The sequence below is a fragment of the Tamandua tetradactyla genome, chromosome 5, assembly GCF_023851605.1.
Source record: "Tamandua tetradactyla isolate mTamTet1 chromosome 5, mTamTet1.pri, whole genome shotgun sequence".
NCBI lineage: Eukaryota > Metazoa > Chordata > Mammalia > Pilosa > Myrmecophagidae > Tamandua > Tamandua tetradactyla.
Window position 1 is genome coordinate 99,343,942 of NC_135331.1, and position 27,966 is coordinate 99,371,907.

General features: G+C 40.3%; 1 protein-coding gene across 1 annotated transcript; it reads right to left on the reverse strand.

Moving 5' to 3' along the window:
- Positions 1 to 5,401: 5,401 nt before the first annotated feature.
- Positions 5,402 to 27,966, reverse strand: USP49 (ubiquitin specific peptidase 49). Its single transcript, XM_077161776.1, has 5 exons — positions 26,611 to 27,966; positions 25,052 to 25,256; positions 7,438 to 7,546; positions 6,764 to 6,969; positions 5,402 to 5,770 (listed from the first exon to the last, which is right to left on the reverse strand). Exons 1-5 carry the CDS (start codon positions 27,964 to 27,966, stop codon positions 5,580 to 5,582), a joined length of 2,067 nt encoding a protein of 688 aa, XP_077017891.1. The 3' UTR covers positions 5,402 to 5,579.

Sequence of the window (27,966 nt, forward strand, 5' to 3'; positions counted from 1 at the left end):
GGTTCCCCATGGCAATTTTTAAAAACACGGCTTTTGTGTGCCAAGCTCCTATGGACGCGTTTCGGGATTTAAGGACATGCATTGGAAAGGAGAGTCAGTAGAACTGTATCACCGTGGTCTGATAGAATTTTTTTTGTAGCTGACAGATGTTGTCTCTAGCAATCTATTCATGAAAGGTAAACAAAATAGCCTCCCCCCCCTTTTTTTGGTTTATGGATACTGCTGGTTTAAATCTCATTAAGCTGTTTGAGAATTAGAGTTTTTAATATGTTAAGAAACAAAATAAAGCACCATTTTCTTGTGATTATTATTAATCAGATAGGTCCTATCTGATAGGGGGAAGGAACCTTGAACTTGTGTGAATTCAAGTCTCTGGCTGATTTATCGAGAGGCCAGGGTCCTTTAGTGCTTATACTGGGACCACAGATACTCTGACAAGTTTGTAAATTATTGATGGTTAAGAAGAAGGGTTACATACATAAGAGCAAAGCTCAGGCCTAATGCCATTACCCTCCACAGGGTAATATTAAAGTCAGGAGGAAGCTTAAGCAAGAAACCATATATCCTTAAAGTCTACTACAAGATCTGCTCATAATTGTGAAAAGTTCTATTTGATAAAAATTTCCAAAGATGAAAATAAAAATCCAGCAAGAATTAAGACATGGTAGCTTCCCAAAGCAAAATTCAAATTTCACTCAAAATTTAGTGTTTTAGCTTCAAGTAGTAATGTTTACTGTTGATTTTAAAACCATAATTCTGTTTAGGTAGTTTCATTTAAACCGGTTTAATTCCTCATAGTTCTAAGAATTTACCAAATAACAGCTAACAAATATGCAGTTTACAAAAATTTTGATGAAAATAATTTTGCAAGTGGAAGTGTTGGCTTTCACCATTGCCAACACTTAACATTCTCTCTAAGGAAATCAATTTTACATCATATCACACTTGATAGCCCTGGCTAGTTAACACATAGTACTATAACAAAATCTTAAACTAGCTTCTGACTTTAAGTGGAAACATGCCAAAAAGTATGGAAAGAGGCCACAAAAATGACCACTTAAGCTTAAATAGTATAGTAACTAAAATGTATTTAGACCCATAATGTAATATATGGGTTGAACAAGTACACAGTGGTTAAAGTCAAAGCCCTAGACCAAGAGAATGGTTAAATATGTAATATAAACTAAACTCACAGCCATATTTAGAAGGCGCTTTTTAGTTTTAGTGCTGACCTTAAAAAGAATTTGAACCATTAGAGAAATGCTTACTTACCTGGTAAAACAACTAAATGGCCATGGAAGGGCCTAAAGATACACCCTTCTTGCCAGCTACTAGGCTGAGGGACTGAATTATCAAGTGTACTTCAAGTAGTGAGCCTTTTAAAAACCCTTTGGTGTGAAGTATCATGAGCTCAGTGGAAACCTTTAAGTTGGTATAAAAGAAACATGCAGGTGAGAAGACTGGGTCACAGCACCTCCTTTAACACTTTCTGCTTTATCACCCTTTAACACCATCCCAGCTGGTATCTGCCAGGGAAAAGGACTCAGGGGCTGGGACATGGTCTTTGAGCCTTCTCTTGCATTATTCCCTTTGCATACTACACAGTGCGCTGGCTGACCTTACGATCTAAAGGTTCACATATGGAAGATTGTTTTCTATACTGCTTCCTCAAGTTTTCTAAAACAACTTCAGAACTAATGAAAGTACCACTTCAGGAGGAACCATTGTTTGCTTCTAACATAAATTACCCAGCATTAGTCATTGTTTGGATAAAAACTAAAAGACCTATTCTGAACATTTGTGCTCTCCAACCAGCCGGAAAAACAACCCTTCCACTCACAAGATAATAATAACCCCAGGATCCTAATAGGGACAGTATGTGCTTAGAAAGAGGTAGCCCTAACAGCTTGATTTGAAAAGGTGCCAGTTAATGTTTGGAACAAAATAGGGGCAGTGAGAAAGAATGGGGTTCATAGTCTGCTGTGAAAAGCAGTCATTTGATGAATAATCACAAATACAAAGATTTTGGACATTATAGTAAATTTCAGAATTTGCTCATAAGAATAATTTGCAGTCACACACAAAATATGAAATGCTTTTAAAAAGTCTGTGATACCAAATGTCCTTTAAACACTACACAATGCCATTTGTTACTTGAAATAACAAGAAGAGATCCTTTCCCTAAATCTTTTCAGTCCCATGCAAACCATAACTGGGTACAAGGCACCAAATTTTATGAATTGTATAAAATAGTTCACAAAGCTTTATCAATGAGTAAAACAAATTCCATTTCTTCCCCCTTACCCATCCACCCACCTCCCACCCACTACCCCCCAATCAAGTTCTCGTTCTGCACTACTGTGGACCTCCTGTGGGCTTACACTGGGGCAAGGTCAAGGCTATGCCCCATTGCCAGCCAATCCACCTCAGTGGTTCTTCCCTTGCACTTGGATGGAGCTGTAAGCATAGCAAGAGTAGGGAACACATACAATCATTGACTCTAGAAGCCTTGCCATTAAAAACAAAAATAAACTCTGCTATTGAGTCCATAGGACACATTAACACTTCTACAGCTTTCAATTTTTTCGTGACATTTTAAGAGACATCTGGAAATTTCTTACGGCGGCCTCAGCCTGAGAGGGGCTGGATCAAAGCTGGCAAGAGCCCTGCTTGGCTGCTAAAGGCATTCCTAGTTTTTTCTTTTAACACTAGAATGGATGCTCATCTCACAAGCAACCACAAGTATGAGGGTCAAGCTAGAATGAGGTAAAAATTCTTTTTGAGGGCCAGGGTGCATTCATCTGGCCTGGCTACAGCAGAAAGTAAACACACCAGCCAAATACAAAGAGTTCCCGGAACTGGACTCATTATCTACTGGCCCTGGGAGAGAAACAGGCTTGTAAGGTTACACTTAGGACATCTTGAGATCTTAGTTTGATTCTGCAGCATCTAGTCAACTTCTACCTGGTTCTTATTTCCTTCACTTTAGAATGTTTCAATTTTAAGTAATATGCAACTGAAAAATTCATCTACTTCTAAGATGTAAATATATCAAAGGCAAAGGGGTATTTCCCTCACAGTAGCCACTGGCTTAGGTAGCAGGGAACTCTGTAATAAAAATCCCGTTAAATATTAACTTCTCAACAGCAGCTAGTGCTGATGCCTCCAGGTACCTGAGTGGCACTCAGAATTGCAGTGGGCACCTTAATGAGTAGGTAGCTCAGTGGGGACTCTGATATTGGTTTCTACTAGAACTCATTTTAAATGATCTTATTAATTGAACTCATTTTAAATGGTCTTATTAATTTGATACATAGGTGCTCTGCTAAGTTAAGCACTCATTTTACACAGTCCTTAATTTGCTTTATAATCTTCATAATATTTGGTATAACTATTCTTAAAGATTAAATTTGGAGAACTTTTAATTTTCCATTAAATGTTTATTTTTATTAATAACAATTTCTCCCTGGACAGCCTGAGGGATGAAGTAGATGTTCTGTTAGTTCTTTTCCATCTCATAAGTTCTTTTTCTAGAAATAAATATAAGATTCAATAAAAGATGAGGCACAATTTACATTTTCCTTTTTTTTTTTTTTGTAACTCTCCTTAGTTTTTGAGTTAATGGGATTTTCTGTCACCACAAAAAGTCTTCACCAATCACGCTGCCTTAAAATATGGATCTAGAGAGTACAACTTCACATCAGAGCCTCTGGCAGCATCAGCTGTGACACTTTAAAACAGTGTCTAGAAGAGGGTGAGCCTGGGGCAAAGCCTATACACAGAAGCCTGCAGTAGACGATATACACCAGAGAGCATAAAAAATGCCATACGCTATTGCTTCCAAATAAAAGCTAAATATTACAGAAACCTCACAGTGTTGGAAAAAGCAAGTTTAATTTAAAATATAGTCACTCCCCTCTTCCCTATCAGGGTAAGCCATTTTCTGTCTGAATTTTCTCCTTGTTTTAGGGCCTTCTGGCAGGTCCTATGGGGGAGTTCATCTCAGAAGTGGTCAATAGCAAATGCTACAGATCTGCTTGGGAAACATGGCTCAACAGCACAGCCAAAGTACTGTCTTCATTGTTTTGCCTCTTTCCCCATTCCCACCCCCCCCACAAACTCCCTTCCACATCTACTCCCTTCAACTGACAATTATACTTCCACCTGAATTTAAATATGAATATGATATACTCAGTCAAAAGATGAGCATTCATAGTTACAGGCTGAGGCTCACAGCAGCAACCACTACAATGAGAATTACTGTTTGCCATTCACTTTCACTGGGAAGTCTAGAAGAATTGAGAAGGTAAATTCAGTGGTGCCTAATGGGTAGGAAGGTTTCCAACTGGGCAATTTCATTCCATTTAGAAACCGATCCAATTTTTTAAAAAGGATATATTTTACTAGCATCGGGGTTGGACTGAGTGTGGGTGGGTAAAGACAGTGGGATTATCAGATTTGGGTGGAAACAGGTCGGGGCCATCAATTACAAACTATTCAGACATGTAGGTGGCAGATTCCTAAGCAATTCCCATGCCCTAAGAAAACAAGCTCACAAGCCTGGTGGTAAACAGGAATGTTCTAGCTCTTCAAATGCAGGAAAAGAAGCTGTAGGCTAAGAAGCTGCATATTGCACCATGTTGAAAATTGGTGACAGGCATTCAGATAAACTCTGCCTACCCCCAACTGAGTTCTGCGGGGGGGGGGGGGGGGGGGGGGGGGGGGACCCTCAAGACAGTTGACCCAAGGACCAATTTAAACCATACCAAATGCTTGGCCTGTACCTGAACCAGGATTTGCTTCAGAACTGGGGTAGGTGCCAGTAGTGCCCTTTGACCCAACATGCAACAAACACTGGGCACTAGACTATTGCTTTCCCATATGAACTGACCCTTGTGCAGGTCATACCAGTATCAGGAGAAGTGTGGAGTGATTAAATCATAGCAGCAGCTAGGGAGGGTATGACACTTGTAAAACCTCCCATTTTGCATGGGAAAACTGGTTCCATGCATCTTTCTCCTTTCTTTAACTGTTATCCCCTAAAAAAAGGAAGTGTGCACATTTTCAATTCTCAAGGGTTACTTCCTTTGTGGAAACAAATCCTTAGACTTTACCCCCACCCCTATCCCCAATCCTACCAGCAAGCTGCCAGCCCAGGGCTGCACACTGTGGACTCCCTTTGTTCAAGGCTGCTGACTTCTGACAGTTCTTTTGATGCTGCCAGGAGGTTCTGACTAGCAGGGGAATCATGTTATGGAGAGAAAAGGTGGTTGGATATATATGATCAATTTACTCCCTCTTTACTCTATCCAGGTCCCTCTATATTCACTAGCAACTTTATAAAAAAAAAAATCCTTTTGATTTTTTTTTTTTTTATGAAAGGAGGGGATTTCCGAATCCATTCAAAAGAAAGTGACTACAACTTTTATGATAGGCATGAATCACCTGGCACCTTCTCTCGATCCAGTAAGGCAAACCTAGTGATCTGTTCCTGCAGTAAGCCTTATTTCCCATAAGAGGAAAGATGTTTGGACACCAGTAGTTTAAAAACAAGCCAGTCCTTGATACATGCCTCCCATTCAGGGGAATGTCCGTGGTCTGCCCTCATCGATGTTGCTGGACTGCACCTGAGCTTGGAGTTGGGTTTCTGAGAGTCTTGCATTGCCCTGTACTGTTCTTTGAGTATAAAAAAGGATGTAGGCCTGGGTTTTGCACACTTCTTCCACACTGCATACATTCAGCTTTGAGTCATTGCAGTGAACCCAAAAACCTAGGAAACCAAAGGAGAGAAAGAGAGAAAATGACTTACACATTTTCAATCAGCAGGCAAAACCAGGAAATGAAGAAAGGGGCAGAGGAGTTCTGCATATAGCCAATCTTTGATTATGTTGGTGGAAGAGACAAACAAAACCAACAGAATCTCTAAGACTTCCCTGTAACCACTGTCTTTAACCCCCTTCCTACAAAACCCCACCACAATAGTGCTTACAATACTGACTGGCTATAATTTCTGTCCTTTGTTTTACTCAGGATCCTTCATTGCCCATTAGGTATTCTACAAAGACATCCAGGAAATTGGGGATTAAGAAATGGGAAGACAAGGAGGAGGAGAGGGGAAATGAAAATACAGGGGAGTGATAAAGGATGGTTTATAAGGAATAAAAATTATTTGCTTACTGGCTGTTGCTGCCCAATGGACTGAGGGGTTCGAGATCTGTATACTGTTGAAAATACATCTGCAGCCCACCTGCCTCAGTGCAGTAGCTGGGAGGCTCTTCTCTGGATAAGGAGGACTGAAAATTCCTTTGGAGGGGGGGTACTCTTGTTTCCTGCAATTCCCATGGTGCCCAGAACTCAGTAAATGCCCTCAGCTTTATTATGAGTTGAGGATAATGGAATTAATTCAGTATCTTATGATGTTAAATTGGTATTATTTCCTCTTAACTAAGAAGGAAACTGAGGTCTGCAATAGAAGTATTAATAACAAGAACGATAACCTCCAACAGTGATTAAGCAATCAGTATGGCTAGGACTGCTCTAAACACTTTTACATGTGTCAGCTCTTCTAATTCTTAGACAACCTTATGTTGTTACTTATATCCAAAATTTGAATCCAATGTTTGTAATTCTTTCCACTAGATTTTAATGAATGTAATTTCCCTCTGCAGATGACCCATGGGATTGAAATAAAAGAAAAGCAATAAAATGTGGACAAATGAACCCTTTTCCGTGTCACCCACCCCACAGAGTAAAGCGCACGCACCTCCCTCTGTGTTGTAGCAATAGGCTGTATAGTGTCCTGAGCCAAACCCTTTCCCGTGATGCATGACCACTGCGGAGAGATCATAGGCAAAGGTCTCTTTGTCAAGAGAGGAGAGCATGTCCCTGCAGCAGTAAGGTTCCATGGTTAATACCTGGTCAAAGACGACATGGACCCCAATCTTCTCTCGATGATTACGGCCAGACCACCTAGAACATGGATTTAAACTTTTTACTAGTTAAACTGGCATATGTGATCAAAGCAGGGAACTAAGAAAACCTAACCTTCCAGTTTTAGTTTTTTCATCAGTAAAATGGTAGTAATCATTGTCCACATAATCTGAAGCTAGAAATCCTTAAACAAAAGAGTCAGTAAAATCTTTTGTGATCTACCACCTGCCCTTTTCACAGATTATATTAAACCTTCTCCTGGAGATGAATTTACATTATGTCTAATTGAGGCTACAAAAACTTCACTCAGTGCAGGCTAGCCAATTAAAAAGGGGTCCAGCTGGGAACTGGGCATGAAACATTTAATCTTCATGGAAAGAGCAAGGTCCCTTTAAGGCAATAGGCTTCCCCCTCCCAACACCAAAGAAGACATTTGCCCTCACCAAAGCCTTTGAACAGTTATTCCCATAGCTCACAGTCTACTTGGGACTCCCAGAGCAAGCTCACCTGAATCTTTTAAGATGCAGCCGGAGGACCTGAGGTAGTCTGTAGATCATTAACTGCTTTCTAGCTTCACTCAGAACAAGGGGTTTTGGATTGGATTTTCGTCGTTTGCCTATATGGTTTGGGAAGGTATAAGACATAGAATGTCAGGAGTATCATTCTTTTCTAGCTATGGCAGAGACAATAATGTGCCACTCAATATGCATTCTCCTTAAATTCTCAGTATTATTTGGGTCAGCAAGGTGAACCTCTGTAAATACTGCATTTCCCAGCCTCGCATGCTTGCATGGTGTAGCCAAAGAAGTTCTGGCTAATGTGATGAAAGAAATTATTGTGTGGCATTCTTGATATGGCTGCTTAAAGAAAGCTGATTCATTGTAAGGTGCATCCTTTGTCCCTCTACTGTCTGCAACTAGAACTCTTGGACCATGAGGTAACCTTAAGGATGGAAGTCATGCAGTAGGACAGTAAGGCAGAAAAACAGAGGTTGTGTTCCTGATGGCCATGTAGCTGCCATGCCAGCCCTGAATGTCCTTCATTCTTCTTTATTTTTTAAACAGCTTTATTGAAATTTAATTCACATATGATACAATTCACCCATTTAGAGCATACAATTCATGTTTTTAGTATATTCACAGAGTTGTGTAACCATCATCACAATTGATTTTAGAACATTTCCTTACCTCAAAAAGGAACCCCATGGGGGGACATTATGTGATACAAAATAAGCCAGAAACAAAAGAGCAAATATTGTATGGTCTCTTTTAAAAAATTATTAGAAATTTGCAGCCTGGATTGTAAGCTCTTATAGCAGTCACATTTAGTCCAGAGCTGTAATTGTTATATCTAGATTTTCAGAGGCTATGCTATATATATGTATAACCTGGTTGTGTTATACCTAAGACTTCAGAGTAGGAGTTCTGCAGGTCTGAAAGTCAGCATTGCCACATATAACAACTTTTAAAGAAACTGAAAACAAGATCAGGCTTCAGTTAGAGATACGAACAAAGCCAGTCAGGGTGATTAAGTAAATCAGAATACAGGGTTTACCTACCAATGAGACCAAAGGAAGAGAGGTTTATTTTGTTCCAAACCTAAATTTTCTGTAGCATATGATCTAACTCAACCTCTCTGGATAGATCATTTATTTTTTGTTTTATTTTTCTTAGTTCATACAAGAATTTATTTATATTTGTTGTGTTAATCGGTGGGACCTAAAGGTCTATACAATCATGTTTACCTTCAATATGGCATTTATAGACCCACTAGTGAATCATCTTCACTCCTATCTATTCCCTTACATTTGAGTTCAACCACATTAGCTAATCATTCACCCATCTCTAGCTTCTATGTATCTCTAAGTCCCCTATATTCTCTATTACAAGCCTCTGATTTTACGGTTACCATGGTCATAAAAGTGAAGTCATATAGTATCTATCCTTTTGTGTCTGGCTTATTTCACTCAGGAATACATTCTTAAGGCTCATCCATCTTGTCATGTGCTTCAGGACATCATTTGATAGATCATTTAAACAACCCAAACATATGGAGCTCAGAATGGGAATGTGAGCTTGTAATTCTGTGCAGCTTAATGTAATGCCTGGATACATCCCAGAGTATGTTTGAACTGATAATTAAAAAGTATTGGGACTTCCGGGACAAGATGGTAGCTTAGCAGTGTGTGCATTTTAGTTCGTCCTCCAGGACAACTACTAAATAACCAGAAACAGTACAGAATAGCTCCTGGGGCCATGTAGTGACCGGACACACAGCATACCCCAGTCTGGACCAGCTGGACTGGCTGTGAGCACCCCCAGAACGGTGAGTTCCCCAAGCCGTGGCGGCCGGCACCCTTCCCCCACAGGCTGCTTCCCAGAAGGGAAGGAGACTTCACCAGCAGGATGGGCTGAGACTAACCAAATGCCAATTGTGGAATTAATTAACAAATTCTGACTGCTAAAAATAGGCCCCCAGCTCAGGTGAACCTGGTCAAAGCGGAGGTCGCTCATTTTTGTGCTGGCACCAAGGCCGTAGGGCTGACAGAAAAAGAAAAAAAAAAAAAGAAACAGAGGTTTTTGTGGCTGTGTTTCTACAAAGGCTTCACTGCATTTGGATACAGTGGCAGGACTTTTCAGGCTGGCAGGAACCAGGCATAGGCAGAAACAAGCTCCTCTGAGGGCTTGTCTGGAGCCTGTGCCATCCCCAGGGGAGGGGTGAAGCCCAACCCAGGTGGAATCCTTCCCTCAAGGAATTCAGACCCCAGGGCTTGGCGATTTGAAGCCATTAAAACCAGCCTACAACTTCTCCTCTGTCTCCATCACGCCCCCAGCAGGGAGAGTCTGCCAAAGTTAAAGGTGCCGCATCATCTTATGCTGGTAGGACTTGCAGGCAGACAAGTGCCACATACTGGGCAGGATAAGAAAAACAGAGTCCAGAGACTTCACAGGAAAGTCTTTCAGTCTGCTGGGTCTCACCATCAGGGAAAACTGATGCAGGTGACTCTTTCCTCCTGATAGGAGGACAGCTTGGTCTGTGGAAATACGGCTGGGGTCTATAATACCTATGCAGACCCTCCTAAGGCGGGGGGGGGGGGGGGGTGGGGGGGGGTGGGGGGTGGGGTGGGGGTGGGGGTGGGGGTGGGGGTGGGTTTAGGAACCATACAAGCAGGGAAAGAAACAAGAAATCAAGAACTGAAAAATTCTCCTCTGTTAAACAAAACCTAAGCTAGAGATCCAGAAAAAGCTGCGCTGAATGTCAAAGAACAGACAGAAGACAAATTCATCCAGCAAGAAAACCCTAGGTAAAAGAAGTGAAAGCAATCTCCAGAATAAACTAATTAAGGTAATTAAATGCCTAAATGCCAGCAAAAAATAACAAATCACACTAGGAAAATTGAAGTTATGGCCCAGTCAAAGGAACAAACCAGAATCTCAATGAGATACAGGAGCTGAAACAATTAATGCAGAATATACAACAGACATGGAAAATTTAATCAAAAACCAAATCAATGAATTGAGGGAGGATAGAAATAAGACAAGGAATGAACAAAAAGAAACAATCAAAAGTCTGAAAAAACAAATCACAGAACTTAAGGGAATGAAAGGCACAGTAGAAGAGATGAAGAAAACAGTGGAAACCTGCAATGGTAGATTTTGAGAGGCACAACATAGGATTAGTGAACTGGAGGACGGAATATATGGAATGCAACAAAAAAAAGAAAATATAGGGGAAAAAATGGAAAAATATGAACAGGGACTCAGGGAACTGAATGACAACATGAAGTGCACGAATATACATGTTGTGGGTGTCCCAGAAAGAGAAGAAAAGGGAAAACGATGAGAAAAACTAATGGAGAAATTATCACTGAAAATTTCCCAACTCTTATGAAAGACTTAAAATTACAGATCCAAGAAGTGCAGAATACTCCAAACAGAATAGATCCAAATAGACGTACTCTAAGACATTTACTAATCAGAATGTCAGGAGTCAAAGAGAAAGAGAGAATCCTGAAAGCAGCAAGAGAAAAGCAATCCATCACATAAAAAGGAAACCCAATAAGACTATGCGTAGATTTCTTAGCAGAAACCATGGAGGCAAGAAAACCGTGGGATGATATATTTAAATTATTAAAAGAGAAAAACTGCCAACCAAGAATTCTATATTCAGAAAATTGTCCTTCAAAAATGAGGGAGAAATTAAAACATTTTCAGACAAAAAAATCACTGAGAGAATTTGTGACCAAGAGACCAGCTCTGCAAGAAATACTAGAGGGAGCACTAGAGATAGATACAAAAAGACAGAAGAGAGAGGTGTGGAGAAAGGAAGACTATGAGTAAAGGTAAAAAAAAAAAGGAAAATTTGATATGACATATAAAATCCAAAAGGCAAAATGGTAGAAGAAAGTACTACCCGTGCAGTAATAACACTAAATGTTAACGGATTAAACTCCCCAATCAGAAGACATAGACTGGCAGAATGGATTAAAAAACAGGACCCTTGGGCGGGCCGCGGTGGCTCAGCGGGCAAGAGTGCTTGCCTGCCATGCCGGAGGACCCCGGTTCGATTCCCGGCCCCAGCCCATGTAAAAAACAAACAAACAAAATATAATAAAAAATAAGAAAATGTTTAAAGATGTTTCCCTTTCTTCCTCCCTTCCTTCCTTCTATCCTTCCTTCCTTCTCTGTCTTTCTTTAAAAAAAAAAAAAAAACAGGACCCATCTATATGCTGTCTCTACTCAAAGGGCATGAGGGCAAGGACACAAAAGGATATTTGCACACCAATGTTTATAGCAGCATTATTTACAATTACCAAGAGATGGAAACAGCCAAAAGGTCCATCAACAGACAGGTGGCTAAACAAACTGTGGCATATACATATGATGGAATATTACGCAGCTGTGAGACAGAATAAAGTTATGAAGTATGTAACAACATGGATGGACCTTAATTACATTATGCTGAGTGAGATTAGCGAAAAACAAAAGGACAAATACTGTATGGTCTCACTGATATGAACTGACATTAGTGAATAAACTTGGAATATTTCACTGGTGACAGAGACCATGAGGAAATAGAAACAGGGTAAGATATTGGGTAATTGGAGCTGAAGGGATACAGATTGTGCAACAGGCCTGAATACAAAAACTCAGAAATGGACAGCACAATACTACCTAACTGTAACACAATTATGTTAAAACACTGAATGAAGCTGAATGTGAGAATGATAGAGGGAGGAGGGCTGGAGGCATAAATCACAAAGAAAGATAGACGACAAAGATTGAGATGGTATAATCTAGAAATACCTAGAGTGTAAAATGATAGTGACAAAATGCACAAATTAAAAAAATGTTTTTGCACGAGGAAGAACAAAGGAATGTCATTACTGCAGAGCGCTGAAAATAGATGATAGTTAATATTTTAAAATTTCACCTTACATGTGAGACTAAAGCAAAAAATGGTTATTTGGTACAAAATTTATATTTTGACTAGTGCATTTCCTAATATAACTTATGCAGATAGCTTGACTGAACACCATAAGTACTTGGAATCTCAGGCAGGACAAGAGATTTTTTTGGTTTGTCCAGAGTGATGCCCCGATGAATCCCAGAGTGACTTGATCAATGAGTGGAAAAGTATTTGCAAAGTCCCTTTCAGAGAATGATGAGAGTGGGGGAAAATTCAACCTGCCCAAGTTGAATTCTTGATATTCTCACAAGCAGTGTGGACAACCAAAGCTACTGGCTGAGCCCCCAGTCTTGGGGTTTCTCATATGAAACTTAACCGCACAAAGGATAGGTCAAGTCTATTTAAAATTAGGCCTAAGAGTCACCCCCAAGAGAACCTCTTTTGTTGCTCACATGTGGCCTCTCTCTCCAGCCAACACAACAAGCAAACTCACCACCCTCCCCCGTCTACGTGGGACATGACTCCTAGGGGTGTGGACCTTCCTGGCAATGTGGGACAGAAATCCTAGAATGAGCTGAGACGCAGCATCAAGGGATTGAGAAAACCTTCTCGACTAAAAGGAGGAAGAGTGAAATGAGACAAGTGTCAATGGCTGAGAGATTCCAAACAGAGTCGAGAGGTTATCCTAGAGGTTATTATGCATTAAGTAGCTATCACCTTGTTATCCAAGATGTCATGGAGAGGCTGGAGGGAACTACCTGACAATGTAGAGCTGTGTTCCAGTAGCCATGTTTCCTGATGATGATTGTATAATGATATAGCTTTCACAATGTGACTGTGTGATTGTGAAAACCTTGTGTCCGATGTTCCTTTTATCTACCTCATCAATAGACGAGCAGAACAAATGGAATAAAAATAAATAATAGGGGGACCGAATGTTGAAATAAATTTGGTTTGAAAAGCTAGTGATTAATGAAAGGGAGGCGTGAGGGGTATGGTATGTATAGTTTTTTTTCTGTTTTCATTTTATTTCTTTTTCTGAATTGATGCAAATATTCTAAGAAATTATCATGATGATGAATATGCAAGTATGTGATAATATTGTGAATTACTGATTATATATGCAGAACGGAATGATCATATGTTAAGAACGTTTGTGTTTCTTCTCATTTTTTTTAATTTAAAAATTAATAAAAAATAATTTAAAAAATGAGTGTGTTTTTGAGCCTCCACATATTTGTAAATTTTCTGGCACACTGCCTATTATTGATTTCCAGCTTCATTCCTTTATGATCTGATTAAGTGTTTTGTATGATTTCAATCTTTTTATATTTGTTGAGACTTGCTTTGTGACCCAGTATATGGTCTATCCTTGAGAATGATCCATGAAGCACTTGAGTATAAGGTATATCCTGCTGTTGTGGGGTGTAATGTTCTATAAATATCTGTTAAATCTAGCTCATTAATTGTATTATTCAAATTCTGTTTCTTTACTGATCCTCTGTCTAGATGTTCTGTCCATTGATGAGAGTGGGGAATTGAAGTCTCCAACTATTACGGTAGATGTGTCTATTTCCCTTTTCAATGTTTGCCTCATGTATTTTGCAGCATTCTGGCTTGGTTCATAAATATTTATGATTGTTATATCTTCTTGTTGAATTGTTCCTTTTATTAATTTATAGTGTCCTTCTTTGTCTCTTTTAACTGTTTTGCATTTGAAGTGTAATTTGTTGGATATTAGTATGGCTATTCCTGCTCTTTTCTGATTGTTATTTGCGTGAAACATCTTTTCCCAACCTCGCACTCTCAACCTATGTTTATCCTTGGGTCTAAGATGTGTTTCCTGTAGACAGCATATAGATGGGTCTTGATTTTTAATCCATTCTGCCAGTCTATGTCTTTTTGTTTTTTTAAATCAAGCATACTTTATTGTATCATCCTTCTTCTATTTTACAATTGCCTTTTTTTATTAATTAAAAAAAATAACTAACACAACATTTAGAAATCATTCCATTCTACATATACAGTCAGTAATTCTTAATATCATCACATAGATGCATATTCATCGTTTCTTAGTACATCTGCATCGATTCAGAAAAAGAAATAGAAAGGCAACAGAAAAAGAAATAAAACGATAATAGAGAGAAAAAAATAAAAATTAAAAAATTAAAAAAATAAATAAATAAAATAAAATAAAAACTATACCTCAGATGCAGCTTCATTCAGTGTTTTAACATAATTACATTACAATTAGGTAGTATTGTGCCTTCCATTTCTGAGTTTTTGTATCCAGTCCTGTTGCACAGTCTGTATCCCTTCAGCTCCAATTACCCATTATCTTACCCTATTTCTATCTCCTGATGGTCTCTGTTACCAATGACATATTCCAAGATTATTCTCTAATGTCGGTTCACATCAGTGGGACCATACAGTATTCGTCCTTTAGTTTTTGGCTAGTCTCACTCAGCATAATGTTCTCTAGGTCCATACATGTTATTACATGCTTCATAAGTTTATTCTGTCTTAAAGCTGCATAATATTCCATCGTATGTATATACCACAGTTTGTTTAGCCACTCGTCTGTTGATGGACATTTAGGCTGTTTCCATCTCTTTGCAATTGTAAATAATGCTGCTGTAAACATTGATGTGCAAATATCCGTTTGTGTCTTTGCCCTTAAGTCCTCTGAGTAGATACCTAGCAATGGTATTGCTGGGTCGTATGGCAATTCTATATTCAGCTTTTTGAGGAACCGCCAAACTGCCTTCCACAGTGGTTGCACCATTTGACATTCCCACCAACAGTGGATAAGTGTGCCTCTTTCTCCGCATCCTCTCCAGCACTTGTCATTTTCTGTTTTGTTGATAATGGCCATTCTGGTGGGTGTGAGATGATATCTCATTGTGGTTTTGATTTGCATTTCTCTAATGGCCAGGGACATTGAGCATCTCTTCATGTGCCTTTTGGCCATTTGTATTTCCTCTTCTGAGAGGTGTCTGTTCAAATCTTTTTCCCATTTTGTAATTGGATTGGCTGTCTTTTTGTTATTGAGTTGAACAATCGCTTTATAAATTCTGGATACTAGACTTTTATCTGTCGTTTCCAAATATTGTCTCCCATTGTGTAGGCTGTCTTTCTACTTTCTTGATGAAGTTCTTTGATGCACAAAAGTATTTAATTTTGAGGAGCTCCCATTTATTTATTTATTTATTCAGTGCTCTTGCTTTAGGTTTAAGGTCCATAAAACCGCCTCCAATTGTAAGATTCATGAGATATCTCCCTACATTTTCCTCTAACTGTTTTATGGTCTTAGACCTAATGTTTAGATCTTTGATCCATTTTGAGTTAACTTTTGTATAGGGTGTGAGATACGGGTCCTCTTTCATTCTTTTGCATATGGACATCCAGTTCTCTAGGCACCATTTATTGAAGAGACTGTTCTGTCCCAGGTGAGTTGGCTTGACTGCTTTATCAAAGATCAAATGTCCATAGATGAGAGGGTCTATATCTGGGCACTCTATTCGATTGCATTGGTTGATATATCTATCTTTATGCCAGTACCATGCTGTTTTGACCACTGTGGCTTCATAATATGCCTTAAAGTCAGGCAGCGTGAGACCTCTAGCTTCCTTTTTTTTCCTCAAGATACTTTTAGCAATTCGGGGCACCCTGCCCTTCCAGATAAATTTGCTTATTGGTTTTTCTATTTCTGAAAAATAAGTTGTTGGGATTTAGATTGGTATTGTTTTGAATCTGTAAATCAATTTAGGTAGAATTGACATCTTAACTATATTTAGTCTTCCAATCCATGAACACGGTATGCCCTTCCATCTATTTAGGTCTTCTGTGATTTCTTTTAACAGTTTTTTGTAGTTTTCTTTGTATAGGTCTTTTGTCTCTTTAGGTAAATTTATTCCTATGTATTTTATTCTTTTAGTTGCAATTGTAAATGGAATTTGTTTCTTGATTTCCCCCTCAGCTTGTTCATTGCTAGTGTATAGAAACACTACAGATTTCAGTCTACGTCTTTTGATTGGGGAGTTCAATCCATTAACATTTAGTGTTATTACTGTACGAGTAATACTTTCTTCTACCATTTTGCCTTTTGGATTATATAAGTCATATCTAATTTTTCTTCCTTTTACCTTTACTGATAATCTTCATTTCTACACCCATACCTCTCTCTCCTGTCTTTTTGTATATGCCTGTGGTGCTCCCTTCAGTATTTCTTGCTGAGCTGGTCCCTTGGTCACAAATTCTCTCAGTGATTGTTTGTCTGAAAATGTTTTAATTTCTCCCTCATTTTTGAAGGACAATTTTGCTGGATATAGAATTCTTGGTTGGTAGTTTTTCTCTTTTAGTAATTTATATATATCATCCCACTGTCTTCTCACCTCCATGGTTTCTGCTGAGAAATCTACACATAGTCTTTATTGGGCTTCCCTTTTATGTGATGGATTGCTTTTCTCCTGCTGCTTTCAAGATTCTCTCTTTCTCTTTGACCTCTGGCATTCTGTTTAGTAAGTGTCTTGGAGTACGTCTATTTGGATCTATTCTGTTTGGAGTATGCTGCACTTCTTGGATCTGTAATTTTAAGTCTTTCATAAGAGTTGGGAAATTTTCAGTGATAATTTCCTCTGTTAGTTTTTCTCTTCCCTTTCCCTTCTCTTCTCCTTCTGGGACACCCACAACATGTCTATTCATGCGCTTCATGTTGTCATTCAATTCCCTGAGTCCCTGCTCATATTTTTCCATTCTTTTCCCTATATTATCTTTTGCTTGTCGGATCAGAAGCTCTGTCCTCCAGTTCATTAATCCTATCTTTTGCCTCTTGAAATCTGACATTATAGGTATCCATTGTTTTCTCTATCACTTCTACTGTGCCTTTCATTCCCATAAGTTCTGTGATTTGGTTTTTTTCAGACATTTGATTTCTTCTTTTTGTTCATTCCTTGCCTTCCCTCAATTTATTGATTTGATTTTTGATGAGGTTTTCCATGTCTGTTGGAACATTCTGAATTAATTGTTTTAGCTCCTGTATCTCATTTGAATTGCTGGTTTGTTCCATTGACTGGGCCGTATCTTCAGTTTTCCTAGCGTGGTTTATTATTTTTTGCTGGCATCTAGGCATTTAATTACCTTAATTAGTTTATTCTGGAGATTGTTTTCACCTCTTTAGTCTTTTCTTGCTGGATGACTTTGTTGTCTGTCTGTTCTTTGACATTCAGTTCAGCTTATTCTGGACCACTAGCTTAGTTTCGTTGAACAGAGCAGAATTTTTCAGTTCTTGTTTTCTTGTTTCTTATACTGCCTGTTGGTGGCTTCCCCCCTCCAACTCTTAGGAGGGTCTACTTAGGTATCATAGACCCCAGCCAGAATTTCCCAGACCAAACTGGCCTTCTATCAGGAGGAAAGAGTCACCTGTGTCAGTTTTCCTTGAAGGTGAGAACCAGGAGGCTGAAAAACTTTCCTGTGAAGTCTCTGGACTCTGTTTTTCCTATCCTGACCAGTATGTGGTGCTTGTCTGCCTGCAGGTCCCACCAGCATAAGGTCATGTGGTACCCTTAACTTTGGCAGACTCTCCCTGCTGGGGTCATGGTGGAGACAGAGGAGAGGTTGCAGGGTGGCTTTAATGCCTTCAAATTTCCAAACCCTGGGGCCTGAATTCTTTGAGGGAGTGCATCTACCTGAACTGGGCCCCACCCCTCTCCTGGGGAAGGCACAGGCTACAGACAAGTTCTCCCATAAGCTAGTTTCTTCCTATGCCTGGGGCAGTTGCAGTCTGAGAAGCCCTGCCACTGTATCCAAAGGCAGTTCAGTCTTTGTAGAAACACACCCACAAGAAAAAAAAGAAAGAGAAAAATCCTTCTCAGAGCAGGATCCCGTTCCTCAGGTTTACCAATCAAGAGCATAAGCTAGTATGTTGCTTTGTGTAGCTTCAGATGCTATGTGCCCCCTCCTTTCCTTCAGAGCCCAGACCCTTTCAAGCATTATGTGCTATCCAATCCGAAAAACCTGTTTCTTGTTTTCTTTTTCTGTTAGCCCTGCCCCCTCAGCGCTGGGGCAAAAATCAGCAACCTCCGCTTTGACCAGGTTCAGCTGAGTTGGGGGCTGATTTTTGGCAGTCAGAATTTGTGAATTAATTCCACAATTGAAGCTTTATTGCGCTCAGCCCCTGTTGCTGGTAAAGTCCCTTTCCTTTTCCCTCTGGGAAGCAGCTGTGGGGGAGGGGCACTGGCCATGGCAGCTTGGGCAACTCACGGTTCTGGGGGGCTTGCAGCCAGTCCAGACTGGGGTACGCTGTGTGTCCAGTCACTGACATGGCCCCAGGAGTTGTTCTGTACTGTTCCCGGGTATTTAGTAGCTGTTCTGGAAGACTAACTAAATCCCACACCTCGCTAAGCTGCCATCTTGGCACCCTCTAAGGGTTCTTTATATGTAGGCTCGCAACTTAAATTATCACACACCATTATATAACTTAAAGGGCATTTATTTTGCTTTGTGAGGCCTAATTCTTTTTCCTCTTCACAGATAACTGTATGCTACTGGACATATCATTTAAACTGCTGAACTTCAGTTTCCTCACCAGTAAAATGGGGTTAATACACATATTTCAGGTTTAGGAAGAAGAGGATTAATAAATACTGAGCACTTTTTTTTGGGGGGGGGGTGGCTTGCGCATGGGCTGGGAATCAATCCTGGGTCTTCCATCTGGCAGCTGAGAATTCTACCACCGAACTACCTGTACACCCCCCGAAAATACTTACTTGGAATGATTTGTTTGTGGCATATACAAACATTTAGAAAGGAAATTCTGCTACTGCTGTATTATTATACTGTACCTGGTTCTTGGAACATGTTTCCTGGATAAAAATACAGTGTTAGCCAAGCAGGCCAAGGCTGACAGGTGGGCTAAAGTCCCCCAATCCTAAGCAGAACCAGTCCTCACACTCCAGTTTGTTTCTGAAGCTACTGATTGGGGAGGCAATGCATTTCTACATGTCAGCAAATAAATAATGGAAATAAAGGTCTTTTTTTTTCTGTTCTACATATATAATCAGTAATTCTCAATAGCATCACATAGTTGTATATTCTTCATTTCTTAGAACATTTGCATCAGCTCAGAAAAAGAAATAAAGACAACCGAAAAAGAAATAAAACGATAACAGAAAAAAAAAAAGATTATACATACCACACCCCTTACCCCTCGCTTTCATTGATCACTAGCATTTCAAACTAAATTTAGGAAATAAAGTTCTTATAATTTCCATCAGAAGCCTTCTCTATAACTATGTACTGATAACTGCTCTATTATATTAAGTAAATTGGGGAATGGATGGGAATATAAAATCAGTCATACACTGTGGTGCCGGCTGATTATCTGTGAGCTGTTGATATCATGGTCTCAGTGTTCCAAGAGCTTGGCTTCTGATTCCAGCCCCTGTCAGTTTGTACCACTCACAAAAAGTAGCAAATCGCAGGCAAATGATACATCACAGAGTTTTCTATGTAACAGAACGTGAAGCTGTTACTTCTCAGGATAGACTGCAGCAGAATGCATGTGCCATAGCAGAAGCTTTTACCAGGGCTGGCAGGCATATATGGGGGCATGATTAGAAATAATTCAAAGGGGGATCTGTTCTGGCCTTATTTTACATTCCTAGTCAATAGGTGATTAAAAAAATTTTTAAAAAACATAACAGATAAACACATTCTCACCATACAATCATTCCATTCTTGGTATATAAGCAAAAACTCACATTATCATCACATAATTGTATATTCATCACCATGATCACCTCTCAGAACATTTGCATCAAGCCAGAAAAAGAAATAAAAAGAAAAAAATTCGTACATACCATACCCCCTCCCCTCACCAATCACCAGCATTTCAATCTACTGTTTATTTTAACATTTGTTCCCCTTTTTATTTATTTTTAATCATATGTTTTACTCATCTGTTGATAAGGTACATAAAAGGAGCATCAGATCAAGGTTTTCACAATCACACAGTTACATTGCAAAAGTTACATCATTATACAATCATTTCAAGAAATATGGCTACTGGAATACAGCCCTACATTTTCAGGTATTTCCCTCCAGCCTCTCCATTATACCTTAACTAAAAAGGTGATCTCTTTTTGTGTTGGTTTGAGTCTGTGGTGGACCCCAGAAAAGCCATATCCTTTAATCCTCATTCAGTATTGCTGGGTAGGAGCATTTTGATTGTTCCCATGGAGTAGTAGCTTTTGATTAGGTGATTTCCATGGAGGTATGTCTCCACTCATTGAAGGTGGAGGTGCTTACTGGAATCCTTTAAAAGAGGAAACATTTTGGAGAAAGTCCCTTTTGTAAAGCCACAAGAGAGCCAGCAGATGCCGCCATGTTTGCCATGTGCCCTTTTGGCTGAGAGAGAAGCATTGAAGTCATCAGCCTTCTTGAACCAAGGCATATTTCCCTGGATGCCTTAGATTGGACATTTCTATAGTCTTGTTTTAAATGGGACATTTTCTTAGCCTTAGAACTGTAAACTAGCAATTTATTAAATTCCCTTTTTTAAAAGCCATTCTGTTTCTGGTATATTGTATTCCGGCAGCTAGTCACATCGCAAAAGCTATATCATTATATAATCATTTCAAGAAATATGGCTACTGGAACACAGCTCTACATTTTCAAGCACTTCTCTCCAGCCTCTCCATTACACCTTAACTAAAAAGGTGCTATCTTTTTAATGTGCAAGAATAACCTCCAGGATAACCTCTTGACTCTGTTTGGAATCTCTCAGCCATTGACACTTTGTCTCATTTCACTCTTCTTCCTTTTGGTCAAGAAGATTTTCTAAATCCCTTGATGCTGAGTCCCAGCTCATTCTAGGATTTCTGTCCCACGTTGCCAGGAAGGTCCACACCCCTGGGAGTCATGTCCCACGTAGAGAGGGGGAGGGCTGTGAGTTTACTTCATGTGTTGGCTGAGAGAGAGAGAGGCCACATCTGAACAACAAAAGAGGTTCTTTAGAGGTGACTCTCAGGCCTAATTTTAAGTAAGCTTAGCCTATCCTTTGTGGGGATAAGTTTCACATGAACAAACCCCAAGACTGAGGGCTCAGCCTATTGCTCTGGTCGTCCTCACTGCTTGTGAGATTATCAGGAATTCTCCACTTGGAAAGTTGAATTTTTCCCTTTCTCACCATTCCCCCAAGGGTACTTTGCAGATACTTTTTTATTCACTGTTTAAATTACTCTGGGATTTATCAGGGTGTGACTCTGGACAAACATACAAACTCTCATGCCCTACTCAATCTTCCATGTATTTATGGTGTTCAATTATGCTGTCCACATGAGTTATATTGGGAAATGCACTAGTCAAAATATAAATTTTGTACCAAATAAATATTTTTTGCTTTAGCCTCACATGTAAGTTAAAGTTTTAAAATATGAATTATTGTCTATTTTCAACACCCTTCAGTACTGACATTCCTTTGTTCTTCCTCATGCAAAAACATTTTTAAATTTGTACATTTAGTCACTGTGCGGGATTGAAAGGATCTATGTATCCTAGAAAAGCCATGTTTTAATCCTATTCCCATTTTGTAGAGGCAGCTGTTTCTTCTAATCTGTATTCAGTACTGTATGCTTGAATCTGTAATTAGATCATCTCCTTGGAGATGTGACTTAATCAAGAGCGGCTGATGAGCTGGATTAGGTGGAGATGTGTCTCCACCCATTCGGGTGGGTCTTGATTAGTTGACTGGAATCCTATAAAAGAGGAAACAGTTTGGAGAAAGTGGGAGATTGTGAGAGAGCAGAATGACATAGCCATGAGAAGCAGAGTCCACCAGCCAGCAACCTTTGGAGATGAAGAAGGAAAACGCCTCCCAGGCAGCTTCATGAAAAGAAGCCAGAAGAAAAAGCTAGCAGAAGATGTCGTGTTCGCCACATGCCTTTCCAGATGAGAGAGAAACCCTGACCCCGTTCATCATGTGCCTTCTCACTTGAGAGAGAGACCCTGAACTTTATCGACCTTCTTGAACCAAGGTATCTTTCCCTGGATGCCTCAGATTGGACATTTCTATAGACTTGTTTTCATTGGGACATTTTCTCAGCCTTAGAACTGTAAATTACCAACTTATTAAATTCCCATTTTTAAAAGTCATTCTGCTTCTAGTATATTATATTCCAGGAGCTAGCAAACTAGAACAGTCACTATTACTATACACTCCAGGCATTCCTAGATTATACAATAGGTGATTTTTGAAAATTACTGTTCTGCCTAGGAACCCTGGCAATGACTGCCACCCTCAGTAGAGGGAGTGTGTGAGCTAAGACAAAGACAATATAGAATCCAGCTTTGTTTCCTTAAAATGAAATTCACAAAGAAAAATAAATCACTGATTCAACTGAGAATGTTCAGTTCTGTCTCTATTTGATTACGCTGATACACAGAAAGATGAAAGCTGACAGTTTTGAAACTTCAGAATAGACCAGCGTGTATCTTGTCCCTTCATCATAGCTTTCCTTACCCTGTCCATTATTTGTATTTGCTTAGAGAAATCCTGATAAATTAGCATATTTGTCACCAGAAGAACAATCTTTTTGTACAAAAATAAAAGTATTCACCTAATATTATCATGTATCTGAGAATGATGGAGATAAAGCTGCTAACATATTTGTGTTCATTACAAGTAGAAAGCCTTATGAATCACTAGTCTAAAAAAAAAAGGCCAGCTATAGCTCTAATACAATAATTTAACTCACCTGCCTATATATCTCAATATGGAACAGGACAGGTGGGTCTACAATTAATCAGGTAGAGCATTTCAGAGTTTTTTTAAGATGGAAGAACGGTATCAAACATGCCATTTGATTTTTGTCCTGATCCTTCAAAAAGCGTAACAGGTTTCCCATAATTTTGTACGTTTAAAAAACAAATGCAAATATATTAAGTTTCAAAACTGTGTAGTCCAAACTATTATACGGTGGCAAATTGACTTCTAGTTCTCTGTGCAAGCCTTTAGTTGTATTTGTTGTTTTCAAATCTTTATTTTGCCATAAAAACCAAAGATGAGCTTCCAAGTATTTGCATTTCTTCTGTCCATGATAGGTTAGCAGAAGCATTAAGCATTAGTATAGCAAGACAGAAGGGCCCTGCATGGGATGGTCTTGTAACATATGGAAAGATTTTCACTTTAAAATTAAAACCATGATAGAGGAGACGTACTTCTGTGTTAGTTAGATTCAGTTGTCAACTTGGCCAGGTGAGCATACCTAATCTTGTTGCTGCGGACATAAGCAAACGGTATGTGAACCTCATCTGTTGCCAATTACATCTGCAGTCGGCTAGGAGGCGTGTCTGCTGCAATGAGTGACATTTGACTTAATTGGCTGGTGCTTAAATGAGAGAACACAACATAGCACAGCCTAAGCAGCTCGCCATTCCTCATCTCAGCACTTGCAGCTCAGCCCAGGCCTTTGGAGATGCAGAGAGAAGTCACCCCGGGGAAAGTTGTTGGAACCCAGGGGCCTGGAGAGAAGACCAGCAGAGACCATCCTGTGCCTTCCACGTAAGAAAGAACCTCAGTGGAAAGTTAGCTGCCTTTCCTCTGAAGAACCAACAAAATAAATCCCCTTTTATTAAAAGCCAATCCGTCTCTGGTGTATTGCATTCCGGCAGCTAGCAAACTAGAATAACTTCCTTCTGACTTTCTCTGAAATGTGAACCTTTCAGCAACATGAAGGGAAACAAAAACAAAAACAAAAGAAAACTCAGAAAATATCCATGAAGCTGCCCTGAGAGATACACCTTAAGATTTGTTTTTTGATGTCATTGTACCAATCTTTAGCATTGCTTCCAACAGACTTTAGTATCTACCAAATCAGTATTAAACCATGCTTTTCTGATATTGTAGCTTGCAAACAGGCTATACCACCTGATTTAGATTAAATAAATACAAACTAAATACCAGACTGTATATTCGTGGATTTAAGCAGCACCCCTGCAGCATCAGGAGACTAAGTACTAACATTCTTACAGGAGGAATCAAATGAGGCACAACTCCTAGTTTTGTTTTCTTTTTTAAATATATAAGGTCCTGCAGCAGCCTGGAGTTGTATGTACCCCCAGAAAAACATGTTCTTAAACTTAATCCATTCCTGTGGTGTACACCCATTGTAAATAGAATCTTTTAATTAAGTTACTCCATTAAAGTGTAGCCCACCTCAGTCGGGATGAGACTTAATCCTATTACTGAAGCCCTTTATAAGCAGAATGAAATTCAGACAGAAAAAGCCACAGGAAGCAAGAAGCTGAAATTCAATAGAAACCAGAAGAGAATGGAGAGGCCAGGAGAGGATGCCATGTGACACAGGAACCAAGGACCAAGGATCGCTGGCAACCAGCCTGGGAACACCAGTATTTGGGAAGAAAGCACCACCTTGATGACACCTTGATTTATATTTTCTCTTAGCTTCAAAACTGTGAGTGAATAAATTCCTATTGTTTAAACTGACTCACTGAATGGCATTTTCTTGAGCAGCTGAAGAACCTAAAACAGGTCTATATGCTTGTTTTCAGTAAAATTGGAGAAAAAGACCTTCTTTAAAAGGTGTTTTAGAATTACTCAGTGTTATTTTTTCCTAAAGGGGCAAAAGAAGCATTTTAAACTGGTACACCAGATGCACACCCTCATCCCCCCCATTCTCCATACAGCACTCACTGTTACACTGGTCACAAGCGTAGATTCTCCCTTCCAGGGCTTCTGTCTCTGTGAACTTGGCCAGCATCTCAGTGAGCAAGCACTCGTTCTGATTCAAAGGGACAAACCCCTTTTCTATGCAGTGGTAACGTTCAGGAAATTCCAGGGACAGATCCCAAAAGGGTTCAATGGTATTGGATTTGTAATTGCATGATATACATGTGACCTAAAATGAAAAGATTTACAAGTTATTAGCTTCCATGCTTTCCACGTATGTTTTCACTCACTTTTTTACAAGACACCTAACTTGACCAAACTGGGTATATAGTTTTTTAAAAATAATATAAAAATAATAAACATAACTTTAATGAAAAGAATCAGAGACTATTCACCTCTGGCATACATTTTAAACTATTTAATGTAGGCTTGAATTGGAAAACCATACAGCATAAAAATCATCATCTATCCCTTTCTTCTTCCTCTCTTCTCCCAAAGTGTGCTTTACCTACCATTCAATGCTGCAGTGGTACTTACTGCATGTTCCCACGGAATTATTAAAGGAATCAGCCCTAGATGGAGAATTTGCAGGTCACTGTGTGCTTCTCTCACCCAAACACTCTTCTTCCTGACTCTGCACCTTCCACCCAACTTCCAACTTGCCCTCCTTTTTGCCCTTTTTCCTTGCACGTCCCTACACTGTTCTCTGTGACTGCAGAGCTTCAGGACACTGTGTGATTAAATCTATTCTCCCACTATAACCTTCCCAGAATGCACCTTTCTTCCTAAGACCCCTTACGGGTGGAAGAAGAGGTGATAAATGCTCTCCTTTTACATTAAAAAGCCAAAAGCCTAAATACAATTTCTGTTCCCAACCCACTCATCTTTCTTTATAAAACTCTAAAAACTAAGACACAAACATCAGTAACATAGTGCAGAAGTTTCACCTGAATCTCTTAAGTTGACCCCCTTCTCCCCCGCTTTTTTTACAATAAAAATTCTCTTTCTGCCTATGCTCACAAGGCCTTATCTAGGAATCTTTGCTTATGTCTCTAGCCAGCTAAAAATCCACGAAATGAAAAGTAATGGAAATAGGAAGGAGGCTTGCTCAAGCCTTTGGCATCCTTTCAGCCATCTCCCTTCCTTTTATGTAAAGAATGCTTATGAAGACCTGGGAAGGAAGAATCCTGTTTGAAACTACTTTGGAGCCAGAGTTACAGGCAAACTATGGTCAAATTCCTAAAACTGATCAAAGGATGGCCTGCTAACGACAGATATTTAACAATGAAAATATTATATATTACTCATATTGTCATTAAAAGCTAAAGACATTCATTGAGAATGAAGCGACATGGCAAATTAAACTAAAAATATGGACAGAAAGAGCCAGGAAGCAAGCTTATCAACAGTGCTATTACAATGTGCAGTACAATGGCCATCCTCACATATGCACAATGATAGAAAATATTGGCCATCCTAATTAATAATCCTGAAGGAAGGCACTCACAAGGCAGTCCAAACTCTAACATACAAACCTCTCTATCAATGGGCAGAGATGGGATGAAGGTGAGGCATACACCTACCTGACTGAGTAGCTTCCCATGAAATATAGTATTCACCACCTTTAAGACCTGTTTGGTGAGCTTCCTCTGGGAGAAGGGGATGAGGAACCGGTGAGTGGTCCCTTCTGACTCGAGCTCCTGCTGGACCTTGTGCAGCAGCTCACAAAGAAATTCCTGTGCATCCTGCTGGTCGTATCCACGGAAGGCAGGGATCAGGCTCCACACAGAGTGAAGCATAGCAAAGGGTGACACCAGGGCCCACTTTCCAGACCACATGACTCGGAAAAGGGTATGCAGTTCATGACAGAGGGAAATGTGCTTTGAGTTTGGCTCCTTGTTCTGGATGAGTTCTAGGCTTCTGTTGATGGAGGCCCCACCGTTCAAGCAGAGGCCCTCCGGGTCACACCACTCGGCCCTGTCTCTCCTCGTGGGTACTTCAGAGGCAGAGCTACTGGTTGGCTTGTCAGAGAGCTGAGCCTTCCCATTGGTCGCTTTGGGAAACAGATGGTCCGTTTTCGACGAGTCAAGATTCAAAAAACATTCTCGGAACTTCCGGAGGTGGCTGAGGACCTGGAGGATGGAGTTCATGTAGCAGGTGTTTCCCAGGTTCCGGAGGCCCGTGACGCCCGGAGTCATGGCCGGCTTGCCACGCTGCTTGAATTGACCGCCAACTGTTTTCCTTGAGGTAGGGAGGGTGGCAGGGCGCCTCTCGGCCTTGGCCAAGTCTCGGGACGCGTGCAGGAGCAGCCGTGCGCTCTTGCGTGGAGGGGCGCTGGCCAGCTCCTCCAGCAGCCGCCGCTTCACTTCGCGCCTCCGCAGCCGCGCCTCCTCCTTCTTGCGCTCCAGTGCCTCCTCCTGCCGCTGTTGCTCCAACTTTGCCTGGCCCCGGGAGCTCTTCTCGAACCATATCCGCAGCGTCTTGGCCAGTAGGCGCTGGCGCCGGTACCACAGAGCCGTCAGCATCTGCGGCTGTCCCTGAGGAGTGCACTGCAGCTGGACCAGGTCCTCTCCGGAAGCCATGGACCGCAGCGTCCGCCCGCGTCTCATCAGCTCGTCCTGCTTCTGGCCCCTGACCGCCAAGAGGGAGCTTCTCAGCAGCTTCAGGTCACCCTCCGGGTTATCATTTAGCACGTAGTCCTTGCACAGATAACAGAACACATAGAGATCCCGGACTTCCATGGCTAGAGGGTGTCCAGTCTCTTCAAAGTGTTTAAGAGCATGATCCTCAATGTACCGGCCGCAGGCCACGTGGGAGCACTTCAGACAAGCCCACACGGACTCGGTGGTGGTGCACTCCATGCAGCACCATTTCTGAGGGTTCAGGATGGAGTGGTCCTGGGCCAGTCGTAACCGCCCTACATGTTTGCATCTATCCAT